The sequence below is a fragment of the Mytilus trossulus genome, chromosome 3 (genome assembly GCF_036588685.1).
Source record: "Mytilus trossulus isolate FHL-02 chromosome 3, PNRI_Mtr1.1.1.hap1, whole genome shotgun sequence".
In the NCBI taxonomy this organism is placed as follows: domain Eukaryota; kingdom Metazoa; phylum Mollusca; class Bivalvia; order Mytilida; family Mytilidae; genus Mytilus; species Mytilus trossulus.
Genome location: NC_086375.1, coordinates 85,242,707 through 85,256,254, shown reverse-complemented (window position 1 = coordinate 85,256,254; position 13,548 = coordinate 85,242,707). Strand labels below are relative to the sequence as shown.

Genomic DNA, 13,548 nt, shown 5'->3' with positions numbered 1-13,548 from the left:
GCAGTCCTTATATGTCTTGGTAGGTCAAATTATCTTACTAATCCTAGCTGCTGTTCTTATACATTAAGGTATGTCAAATTATCTTCCAATCCTGTTCTTATTTGTCATGGCAGGTCAAATTATCTCCCTTATCCTAGCTGCTGTTCTTATACGTCGTGGTAGGTCAAATTATCTCCCTTATCCTGGTTGCTGTTCTTAAGTGTTGTGGTAGGTCATATTATCTCTTTAATCCTGGCTGCAGTTCTAATATGTAATGTTAGGTCATTGTACATCCTTCAAATATCCATACCACATAGTAAAATTTAAGATTATTCCAGAAATGACAAAATGTAAAAACAATTCAAACGAGAATACCAATGGTTTAATTTATATACAAAGCAAATGGCAAAAAAACAAAAACAAACTCTGTCTGCTCTATGGTCGGTTGTTGCTTTGACACATTCCCCATTTCCTTTCTAAATTTTAAACATATATCAGACCAGTCACCTAAACTAAAGACAACCTCAAAATAACAGGCTCCTGAATTTGAACAGACACATACAAAATGTAAGTAAACTGTTAGTTGTTCCTGTTGGATAATTGGACATAGGCAAACATACCACAAAGTACTGTACCAAAATATGTAATCTACATCTTTCTACAGTTTTCAATCAGATCTTTTAACCTACAGAAAGATTTGTAACATATTCAGGTTGTACATTGCTTTTATGGTAATTGTTGAGGATTTTTTCACCTTTTCTAAGACTGTTAGACATGCAAATTTAGTAGTATCCCTGCTAAATTAAAGCAAATTAAGGCATCAGTTTTGAGTAGTCTACTCCTTCTGGAAACTTGAAACTTCATACCATATAATATTAGAGTGGGGAATTTCTCAATATATAGATTTTTATTGATTATTGCTGTCGCTGCTATTTTAGGGGAAAACAAATACTTATTTTAATTAAAAAACATTCCTTTTGGTTGAATTACCATTCTCATACATTTCCATAACAAATTCACTCAACTCTTTATGGTCAAGGGCATTGAATATAAATCCTAAGATTATATAGGTTACATGAAAATTGTTTTAAGACAGCAATGCCTGATTAAGTATAAGCATTAGGTCAAATTAATGACTGCTTAATTATAATACAATTTGTGTGTTGACATTCCATTAGCTGGTAATTGTTTTTTTTTTTAACCTGCATTGAGTTGCTTGAGCAATACAATTAAAGTGGAAGATTGAAGTAATGTCTAATGAATATTTTTCTTAATTAAGAAGACAATATATTCTTATTTCTCTAGTTTTATCTGAATTGTCCTTTTCCTGACCTGTTGATTACTTTTATTTAATCAATTTGAGGTTTTGTTGGTTTCAGTTTTTCATTGGTCAAAATTCAATTATGACGTCAAAATTTCTTACTTTCCTCTGAAATTTTAATAAGACAACCATGCCTGATTATTCGCATTGAAAGAATATTCATCTTTTTGCAGATCATTCAAAAAGAAGGATTAACTGTGTCTGCATTTTGTTTAAAAATCATAACAGATTCCACCAGCAATGCTCATGCAATACAACATGCAATTTTGTCATCATTTCTTACATTTTAGTTCCGATTTTATTGATCCACTGCTTTTAGCATTAAATGCATGCCATCATCCATACAATTTCCAAAAAGGGGGATATGTCCTCTGATAAAGGAAAAAATAAATTATTACTTCACACGAAGAAGAAAAATTGTCTAGCCTCGCATTTTAAATTTCAAAATTCAGCTGTCTTTAGTGGATAAATATTGTATCACACTCATTACTGTTGTGGAATGGATAAAGATATGGATTGAAATAAAGATATTCTATTTAAAAACTAATTAATGACTGACATGATGTTTATAGGTTATGTAGGTTTTTTGTAGATATTGACAGTTGGGTAAAAGGTTAATGGATTAAAAAAAGAACAGCCTCTAAATAAACACTTAATGTCTTAAACAGTCTTGATCTAAATATAAAATAAAAATACTGTATATGATAAAAAGGAGATGTGGTAGGGAGATATGAAAAAAGTATCCACCAGAGAGGGCTGTATGTTGGCCTCTTGTTGTTTTTTTGTTGTTTTTGTCATTCTGGTCTGCTGTATGACATTGTTATTAACCTCACATTGTAATTAATTTATATAAAAAATTGTCAGTTTGATGAATTATGATTTACACTGACATAATTATTATTGAGATTAAAATCTATATTTCTGTCTCTGTTCTTTCAGTAATCAAAAACACAACCAGTATTTTCCCTTTTTAGCCTTGAGTTTACTTGGAGGAATAGACAATTTAGACAAATTTAAGATACAGATCTGCATGCATATGATGTATGTTTTTTGAACAATAGCAATCTGATAGGCTTCATAACACACTATTGCAATTTAAATAGCAAAACAGAAACCTGTTAGTGACAAAATTGATGAAAATGAAACTATATTTCTGTCAAGTTTTTATCTTAACATTTAGATGCATTGTGGTTAGTCAAAATTAAGATGCATTGATGTAAGACAACATTTAGGTGCATTAGGGTTAGTCAACATTTAAGTGCAATGAGGTTAGTCAACAATTAGGTGCAATGGGATAAGTCAATATGTATGGGCATTGTGATAAGTCAATATCTAGGTTCTTTAGAGTTAAATATTTTAAATCTTTAATATCTTTGTCCAACTTTCAATGGAATTTTACTGGGAAAGATGCTGTAGAGATTATCAAGAACATACAGTTTGAAAGATTTTACGACCAAGATGATTTAGTCTATTGTATCTGTCTGTCTATTTTGTGATGTTACACTAATGTTTCAGGTTAGGATGAAGGTTGGCGCTGTTAAAAATTTAAGACCTGCTGCAGTTGTTTGCACCTGTCCTTGGTTCAGAACCTGTTGTTCAGTTCTTGTTGGTTTTTTTATGTGGTTCATAAGTGTTTCTTGTTTCTCTTCTTGTTTAAATAGATTGACCGTTGGTTGTCCTGTTTTAATGGTTTTACACTAGTCATTTTAGGACCCTTTATAGTTAGATGTTCGTAGTGTGGCTCTGTATTCTAGGCCACAATTTATGACTCAGATAGAGAGTTGTCTCAATGGTACTGACATAACACATCTCCTTATATCTATGCTACTCCAATATCTGACAAATTAGTTTATAGAGAAAGTTGCCTTCCTTTCCAGATGTCAATTTGAAAGTGTATTCAGGTCTCATTGAATAGATTTTCTTTAGAGCCCTGAATTAAAACAAATATTTAAATATTTTCTTTATGATTTTTATTAAAGTTTAAACTTGTAATAATTTTCTATTTGTACTCAGTTGCCTCCATAAAACCTTAATATTAATATTACTAATGAAGAATGGAAGGAAACTGCAATAACCTATTGATAGACAAAAAATCAAATCATTGATCATTCTTGAAAATAACGTAGCTTCATTTATAGCTTAAAGGAACCCACACGGGAAGAAAGGAAGCAGTTGTCAATTTTAAATAATGACAACTGAAGCTTCTTTATCTGTGTCTAAGCCATTATTATACCATTTTGTAATGCAAGTGTACTAATGCCTTCATTTTTAAAAGGCATACAATACAGTTACAGGGGAGAATATAATATTGCTAACGTAAATTGTTATTTTTTGTGACCTTAAACTATGAATTACTAAGTAAAGATGCATTTTTCTACTGATTTTAATCATTAGCTTGAAAATGAATGCATTGACCTCTATTTTTTTTAAATTAGGTATGGCTTGATTTATTTTGTATGAAAATTATTTCTACTAATTTTTGTTGGGCTTGCGACTTCTAGGAGAAAGCTCGACATAGTGACAGTGATCCAGTCCCTGAGTAAAGTAACTATTTTAAAGCTTAATATTGCAGAAGGTATAAGGCCTGTAAACTTCACACTTGTATATAGATGCCTCATGATATGAATGTTCCATCTGACATTGTCTTTTGTCTTTGACCTTGTTTTCATGGTTCAGTGACTACTTGAAAAAATTAAGACTATTTGTAAGTTAATTTCTCTCTTATTTGAGTAAAAGGATAACCATATTTGGTATGTGCATACAGTTCAAAGTCCTCATGCCTGTCAGGCAGTTTTCACTTGACCTTGACCTCATTGCATTTATCAGTGAACTAGTAAAATTTGTGTGGTCAAGTCTGTATCTCAGATACTATAAGCAATAGATCTACTGTATTTATATCTATATAGTAAACTTAGGCCTAAAATAAATATTGTTTGTTTCTCCAATTCCGACCGACCCTACAAAAACGGTCCTACTCAAAAAAAATTATTGTCCAAACTTTGTCAAATATTATTTTATTCATTTCCAATTTTCATGCTTACCAGATCAACTGGCATTGTTCCAGCTTTTAGGGGAAAATGAAATTATTTTCCTACCTACCTACCCACACCTGGCTTGGCAGGGTCGGGATTGGGGAAACAAACAATATATTAATTTAGGCCTTATAATGGTATATTTATAAGTGTAAGGATGTAGAGTTTTCATTATTTAGTCTAGTATTGTTCTGTAATGGTTCAAATAATTTATACTTTGATATCTGTTCACTTCAGTAAATCAACAGAAAAAGAAACAGAATGCCAAACTTGTAAGAATGGAACTGAATTCCACACCAACACGTGGCTATGCCATCAGGACATCAACTGCTAATGGTCTCCTTCCAAGTTCATTTCTACATTCTACAGGAATAATGGCAGAATATAATCCAAACTATGAATTTGTTGTCGCCAACTGTCCAGAACAGAGGTTAAATGAGATAAACGCAAATAATTTAAGATTAGTCAGGTATGTGAACTGCCTATTTATTATGTATAAAGTTCTATTGAAATTTTATGTAACTGTCAAACAAGTGAGATGATCAGCTAGCTAAAAAACCAGGTTCTCTACATTAGAAAATGCCTGTACCAAGTCAGAAATATGACAGCTGCAATCCAGTTTTTAGCTCACCTAGCCCGAGGGGCCATTTGAGCTTTTCTCATCACTTGGCGTTCGTCCGTCGTCATTAACTTTTACAAAAATCTTCTCCTCTGAAACTACTGGGCCAAATTTAACCAAACTTGGCCACAATCATCATTGGGGTATTTTGTTTAAAAAATGTGTGGCGTGACCCGCCAAACAAACCAAGATGGCCGCCATGGCTAAAAATAGAACAGAGGGGTAAAATGCAGTTTTTGGCTTATAACTCAAAAACCAAAGCATTTAGAGCAAATCTGACATGGGTAAAATTGTTAATCAGGTCAAGATCTATCTGCCCTGAAATTTTCAGATAAATCGGACAACCTCATGTTGGGTTGCTGCCCCTGAATTGGTAATTTAAGGGAAATTTTGCTGTTTTTAGCTCACCTGGCCAAAAGGCCAAGTTAGCTTTTCTCATCACTTGGCGTCCCTTGTCCGTCGTCGTCGTCCTGCGTCCGTCGTCGTTAACTTTTACAAAAATCTTCTCCTCTGAAACTACTGAACCAATTCAAACCAAACTTCATCTGATTGATTCCTAGGGTATCTAAAATAAAGTTTGTGTTTTAATTTCCATTTCATCAAAAAACATGGCCACCATGGCTAAAAATAGAACATAGGGGTAAAATGCAGTTTTTGGCTTATAACTCAAAAACCAAAGCATTTAGAGCAAATTTGACATGGGGTAAAATCGTTAATCAGGTGAAGATTTATCTGCCCTGAAATTTTAAGATGAATCAGACAACCCATTGTTGGGTTGCTGCCCCTAAATTGGTAATTTTAAGGAAATTTTGCTGTTTTTGGATATTATCTTGAATACTATTATAGATGGATATATATAAACTGTAAACAGCAATAATGTTCAGCAAAGTAAGATTTACAAATAAGTCAACATGACCAAAATGGTCAGTTGACCACTTTAGGAGTTATTGCCCATTATAGTAAATTTTTAACCATTTTTCGTAAATCTCCATGATCTTTTACAAAAATCTTCTCCCCTGAAACTACTGAACCAATTTAAACCAAACTTCATCTGATTGATTCTTAGGGTATCTAGAATAAAGTTTGTGTTTTAATTCCCATTTCATCAAAAAACATGGCCGCCATGGCTAAAAAAAGAACATAGGGGTAAAATGCAGTTTTTGGCTTATAACTCAAAAAGCATTTAGAGCAAATCTTAGAGCAAATCTGACAGGGGTCAAATTGTTAATCAGGTCAAGATCTATCTGCCCCGAAATTTTCAGATGAATCAGACAACCCATTGTTGGGTTGCTGCCCCGAAATTGGTAATTTTAAGGAAATTTTACTGTTTTTGGTTATTATCTTGAATATTATTATAAATGAATATAAACTGTAAACAACAATAATGTTCAGCAAAGTAAGATTTACAAATAAGGCCACGGTTTTTTATTTTGTTGGTTTACGGATCCGCCGACCCGATTTTGCCGACTTTCAGAATAAAAATAAAATTGACTTTTCATGCTTTTTTTTAATCCCGCCGACCCTTATCAATGCAATATCCCTAAAAAATAATTAAAATTTTCTTTTTTTATAAAATGAAATGCATTAATCATTAACAAAGTTGATAACACTTTCTGTTGTGAAAAATAAAACTTCCAATTTACGTTTCTAAAAATAGACAGATCAATTATAACTGACCTTGAAATGTCTTTTGCGCAAATAATTTTGCGGAACGAAACCTGTGTTGAAAACCTATTACAAAATAAGTTCGTTTCCCTTATTTGTCATCAGTCCGTAAGATGCATCATCTCAGAGAAATAGACCTGTCCAAATGTTGACAGGTGGAAAACACAATTAAAGAACTGAATATTTACCATTCTTATGAAATTTTCTTGTTTCATAAATATCAATCATTGGAAAAAAAACGGATTGCATGACAACTGATTAACCCGATATTGTTGTTTTTCCAGTGGACGAGTCTATTACGTTTTTCGACACGTGTGTTTAAACTTATTTTTGTACGACGTTTTTACATTTTTTTTCTTTATTAGTTTTTGTGATTGAAGATCATTATTTACCAATTTTTCTGGAATTGATTGAGAGCTACGCTAATCTGTTTTTCTTGTTTGTTAAATGACGATTTAATTTCGTCTTTGTCCGTGCAACCCCCCTATTTTACACTAAATGCTAAAAAATGATGACAAAACAGCAAATAAGACAAACATTTTGTAAGTAAGGTGAAATATATATTTATTTTGCATATTTTTCCGTTCTGAAAGAATTTTTTTTCCTTTTTTTTTCCGACCGACCGACCCGACTTTTTTAGGGGAAAAATCCGTAAACCAACAAATTAAAAAACCGTGGCCTAAGTCAACATGACCAAAATGGTCAGTTGACCCCTTTAGGAGTTATTGCCCTTTATAGTCAATTTTTAACCATTTTTCATAAATCTCCATGATCTTTTACAAAAATCTTCTCCTCTGAAACTACCGAGCCAAATTAATCCAAACTTGGCCACAATCATCATTGATGTATCTTGTTTATAAATTGTGTTTTTTGACCCGGCCAACCAACCAAGATGGCCGCCACGGCTAAAAATAGAACATGGAGGTTAAATGCAGTTTTTGGTTATTACTCAAAAACCAAAGCATTTAGAGCAAATCTGACATGGGGTAAAATTGTTTATCTGTGAAGACCTATCTGCCCTGAAATTTTAAGATGAATGGGACAACCCGTTGTTGGGTTGCTGCCCCTGAATTGGTAATTTTAAGGAAATTTTGCTGTTTTTGGATATAATCTTGAATATTATTATGGATAGAGATAAACTTTAACAGCAAAAATGTTCAGCAAAGTAAGATTTACAAATAAGTCAACAGGACCAAAATGGTCAGTTGACCCCTTTAGGAGTTATTGCCCTTTATAGTAAATTTTTAACCATTTTTCATAATTCTCCAGGATCTTTTACAAAAATCTTCTCCTCTAAAACTACTGGGCCAAATTAATCCAAACTTGGCCATAATCATCATTAGGGTATCTAGTTATAAAAATGTGTCTGGTGACCTGGTCAACCAACCAAGATGGCTGCCATGGCTAAAAATAGAATATAGGGGTAAAATGCAGTTTTTGGCAAATAACTCAAAAACCAAAGCATTTAGAGCAAAACTATTTAAGTTAAAATGTTCATCAGGTGAAGATCTATCTGCCCTTAAATTTTCAGCTGAATCGGACAACCTGTTGTTAGGTTGCTGCCACTGAATTGTTAATTTTAAGGAAATTTTGCTGTTTTTGGTTATTATCTTGAACATTATTATAGATAGAGATAAACTGTAAACAGCAATAATGTTCAGCAAAGTATGATTTCCAAAAAAGTCAACATGACCGAAATGGTCAGTTGATCCCTTTAGGAGTTATTGCCCTTTCTAGTACATTTTTAACCATTTTTGGTTAATCTTAATGATCTTTTACAAAAAATCTTCTCCTCTGAAACTACTTGGCCAAATTAATCCAAACTTGGCCACAATCATTTTTGGGGTATTTAGTTTAAAAAAATGTGTTCGGTGACCCGGCCATTCAACCAAGATGGTCGCCATGGCTAAAAATAGAATATAGGGGTAAAATGCAGTTTTTGGCTTATAACTCAGAAACCAAAGCATTTAGAGCAAATCTGACATGGGGTAAAATTGTTTATCAGGTGAAGATATACCTGCTTTTAAAAAATTTCAGATGAATTGGACAACCTATTGTTGGGTTGCTTCTCCTAAATTGGTAATTTTAAGGAAATTTTGCTGTTTTTGGTTATTATCTTGAATAATATTATAGATAGAGATAACCTGTAAACAGCAATAATGCTCAGAAAAGTAAGATTTACAAATAAGTCAATATGACTGAAATGGTCAATTGACCCCCTAAGGAGTTTTTGTCCTTTATAGTCAATTTTTTTAACCATTTTCATAAAATTTGGAAATTTTACTAACATTTTCCACTTAAACTACTTGGCCAAGTTCATTATAGATAGAGATAATTGTAAGCAGCAAGAATGTTCATTAAAGTAAGATGTACAAACACATCACCATCACCAAAACACAATTTTGTCATGAATCCATCTGCTTTCTTTGTTTATTGTTCTCATAAACCAAGGTGAGCGACACAGGCTCTTTAGAGCCTCTAGTTGGTTATTATCTTGAATATAATTATAGATAGAGATAAACTGTAAACAGCAATAATGTTCAGCAAAGTAAGATTTACAAATAAGTCAACATGACCAAAATTGTCAGTTGACCCCTTTAGGAGTTATTGCCCTTTAAAGTCAATGTTTAACCATTTTTCATAAATTTTAAATATCTTTTACAAAAATCTTCTCCTCTGAAACTGCTGGGCCAAATTAATCCAAACTTGGCCACAATTATCTCTGGGGTATCTTGTTTAGAAAATGTGTGGCGTGACATGCCAAACCAACCAAGATGACCACCATGGCTAAAAATAGAACATAGGGGTGAAATGCAGCTTTTGGCTTATAACTCAAAAACCAAAGCATTTAGAGCAAATCTGACATGGGGTAAAATTGTTTATCAGGTCAAGATCTATCTGCCCTGAAATTTTCAGATGAATCAGAGAACCCATTGTTGGGTTGCTGTTCCTGAATTGGTAATTTTAAGGAAATTTTGCTGTTTTTGGTTATTATATTGAATATTATTATAGATAGAGATAAACTGTAAACAGCAATAATGTTCAGAAAAGTAAGATTTACAAATAAGTCAACATGACCAAAATGGTCAATTGACCCCCTAAGGAGTTATTGCCCTTTATAGTCAATTTTAAACAATTTTCATAAAATTTGTAAATTTTTACTACCAGTAACATTTTCCACAGAAACTACTGGGCTAAGTTCATTATAGATAATGATAATTGTAAGCAGCAAGAATGTTCAGTAAAGTAAGATGTACAAACATATCACCATCACCAAAACACAATTTATTTTTTGTCATGAATCCATCTGCTTCCTTTGTTTAATATTCACAAAGACCAAGGTGAGCAACACCTAGTTTTATGTGTTTGTGTTTTTCATTTAGACATTTGCTTAGGGACTTTCCATTTAGAATTTTCCTCAAGAGTTTGTTATTTTTGTTATTATACCTTTTATCTGAAAGTGTTGTCTTTGTCCGTATTAACTTTTGAGCTGATATAATGATATGTTTATGGTCCTCTTCAAGAACTATAATATGGTTGGTTACCCTAACAAACTTCAAACATACCTCTCCATTACTGAAAAAAAAGAGTAAGAAATAAAAAAAATCATGTGATTCATCAATTGCTATGATCAATATGACTAAATTGTTTATTTTTACTCTTTTAGAATTAATGCTGACACATGAACACCCTTTAGATTATGCATGACTGCCACTGTTTTAATTTTTAAGAACAGTACATGGCAGTTTTTACCAATTGTTACCAAACTTGTTTAGTTGACACATTTATGATCCTCTTATCATATATAGTAGATAAAAATCTAGTCACCTTCAAACATGGAAGCTTTAAGTGAATGTTATTAAAGTTGAAAACTTGATTAAGAATTATTAGAAGTTTAGTTTTTGACTGTATCACCTTGGCCTTTACCAATATACCCCAGGAAGAAAAGAAAAAGAAACTATGAACTAAGTAAACTGTTAGGTTGGATACATTGACATGTAAAGATGCTGACTAGAAACTGTTAGGTTAGGTAACATTGACATGTAAAGATGCTGACTAGAAATATAACTGTCTATACAGTTGTATAATTCATTGGCAATAGTGTTATGTCATCAGTTAAATTAATTTACATGTAGTTAGTTAATCTTATTGACAAGTTTCTAATGTCATCAGTTAATTGGCATGTAGCGTAATAAATTGCAAAGTTTATTTGTTAGATATTAATGTTATTTCACAACTTTTATTCACAGTTAACTTTTGAAATAAATGTTCTTTAGTATTTTCTGGTGGAGGTTATATAATCTCTAAACATATTGATGTGTCTGATTATGTAACAGGTTAACAAGTTGCTTCTGTCAAGGTCATTTATATAACCTTGAATATGTTAATATTTTTTGTAAATTTGAATATTTGTATGCCCCACCTAGGGCAATATGTTTCTGGCTGTGTGCTTCCTTCTGATTGTTATATGACCATCGTATAGTAGTATCGTGTTGTTGTCCGAAGACATTTGGTTTCCTGACAATAACTTTAGTTTAAATAAATAGAAATCTAGGAATTTTAACACAAGGTTTATAACCATAAAAGGAAGGTCTGTACAGATTTTGAGGGTTATGGTCCTGACAGTTTAGGAATAAGGGGCCAAAAAAGGGCACAAAGAAGCATTTTTCTAGCTCTCAGACAATAACTTGTGGAACGGTGTATGGATCACTCTGAAATTATACCACAAGTTTCCATACCACAAAGGGATGAGAGGAAATCCAAACACAAAATTATACTTTTCATGGTTAGACTTCTGCTGTTGTATACAGCTGTGCTCAGCAAAGCAATTTATTCGTTTTTGACAGCAACAAATAGCCTGACAATATTTTACCTATTTAAACAGTTATCGCCTTGTTTCTTTAACATTTAAGGATCTTAGAATTTTTAACAGAGAGACAAATACCCAAATTTTCCATTATATTCTTCAATCAATTGACACTTTCCCTATACAATGTAAATATAAACATCTATGATCTGACCTATATTTTGTGATATTTCAGAGCTCTAGGAAATGGAGCCTTTGGTGAAGTTTATAAAGGATTTCTGTCTGGTGTACCTGAGGTCCATGGAGAATTACCTGTGGCAGTTAAGGTAAATATGATAGAGAACAAGTGTGTCTGTCTTCATTCCTCATGAGGAATTCTGATTTGAACAAAGGTTGTTGATAGTTTTAATTACAATGGCTGTTAGTAGTTTTAATTAATATATACTTGTTGTTAGCAGTTTTTATGCCCCACCAACGATAATAGTGGGGCATTATGTCTTCTGGTTTGTGTGTCCGTTTGTTTGTTTGTTGTACCGTTTGTCCGTCCATTTGTTCATCCGTCTGTCTGTCCTGCTTCAGGTTAAAGTTTTTGATGAAGTTGAAGTCCAATCGACATCAGACTTAGCACACATGTTCCATATGTTATGTACTTTTTAAATGTAATGCCAAATTAGAGTTTTACCCCAATTTCATAGTTCACTGAACATAGAAAATTATAGAGTGAGTGGGGCTATTCGTGTACTGGGAACACTTTCTTGTTTAAGGTATTTGACATTGATCATTGTAGCTAGTATAAATTCATACAAAAATTATGAGCAGTTTTGTTTTTTAAGATATTTGACATACTCAGTATTGGTTTTGGTTACTTTTAATTAGCTTAATGAAATTGATATCAGTGCCTTTTATTTAGCTTATGCTTTAATGTTTTTATTTATGTATAAGAAATAAATCTACCATTGTATTATACCATAATAATCCATAAGGTAATTACCCTTTCAAGTTAATAAGGTTTCTAAGTCTTGCATGAAACCTCTCACTTCCCTGTCAGCTGACCTTCCTACAGGTCATTCACTTCATTACTGATATGAACAATGTCCATTTGCTTTATCATGGTTCTTATCTGGGCATAAGCCTAAAATCGTATTATAAAGTTGTACTGCTGATCGTATGATAACACTAAGCCTTGGCTCACACCCAACAGTAAACTATAAAGGGCCCTAAAAATGACTATTGTAAAACAATTCAAACATGAAAACCAACTGTAAAATCCTTATAAAAACAGAAACACATATGAACCACGTCAACAAACAACAACTACTAGGTCTGTTTCTCAGTTTCTATATTAAGCATAATAGTTCAAAAATAAATGGTTCATAGAATCATTGAAAAGTTAATTGTCAAATCTGACTTCTTTTCTTGGGATAAAGTTAAGTTTTTAAGAAAATGTCTGTTTCACAGATACAATAAACAGTATGTTGACTCTGTATGGTGTATAGAACGATTGTTCACTGTATACATGGCAAGGCTCCGTTTTGAAGACTGTACTTTGACCTTTAAATGAGACGACTCTCCATCAAAGTAACAATTTATAAAAGTAAACCATTATAGGTCAAGGCACAACAATCAACATGGAGCCTTGGCTCACACAGACCAGCAAGCTATAAAAGGCCCAAAAAATAACTAGTCTAAAACCATTCAAAAGAGAAAACCCATTAGTCTAATCTTTATAAAGACAAGAAATGAGAAACACCTATGAATCACATAAACAGACGACAACCACTAGACATCAGTTTATCTAGGATTGGTTGCCATCATTTTAGGTAATGAAGCCTTTTGATTCAAACTTTTTAGGATTTTTAGTGGTAGAAAAAAAAACATATTTCTATAACGGATTGATTAATAGATATAATGGTGAAGTGAAATACCTTCCAATAAGATATTAAAGACAAGTAGGAGGAAACATTTCCTGGGATCATATTAAACACTCCAAAATGTCAATATCTTCTTTGATTCTCATTATTCACATCCTTGACCCCCAAACATATAGCCACTGGCATACAAAGATTTGTTTCCTTTACACACTATTGATTCCAAATAAAATTAATGTTAACATTTGTATAAAAAA

General features: G+C 32.4%; 1 protein-coding gene across 1 annotated transcript in view; it reads left to right on the top strand.

The window, feature by feature from the left end:
• The window catches only part of LOC134712696 (leukocyte tyrosine kinase receptor-like), a 192,095-nt gene that overhangs the window by 153,434 nt on the left and 25,113 nt on the right, over positions 1–13,548 (top strand). The window contains exons 19-20 of the mRNA XM_063574487.1: positions 4,570–4,801; positions 11,659–11,749. Coding sequence (XP_063430557.1) covers positions 4,570–4,801; positions 11,659–11,749 — 323 coding nt within the window. The remainder of the gene's footprint in view (positions 1–4,569; positions 4,802–11,658; positions 11,750–13,548) is intronic.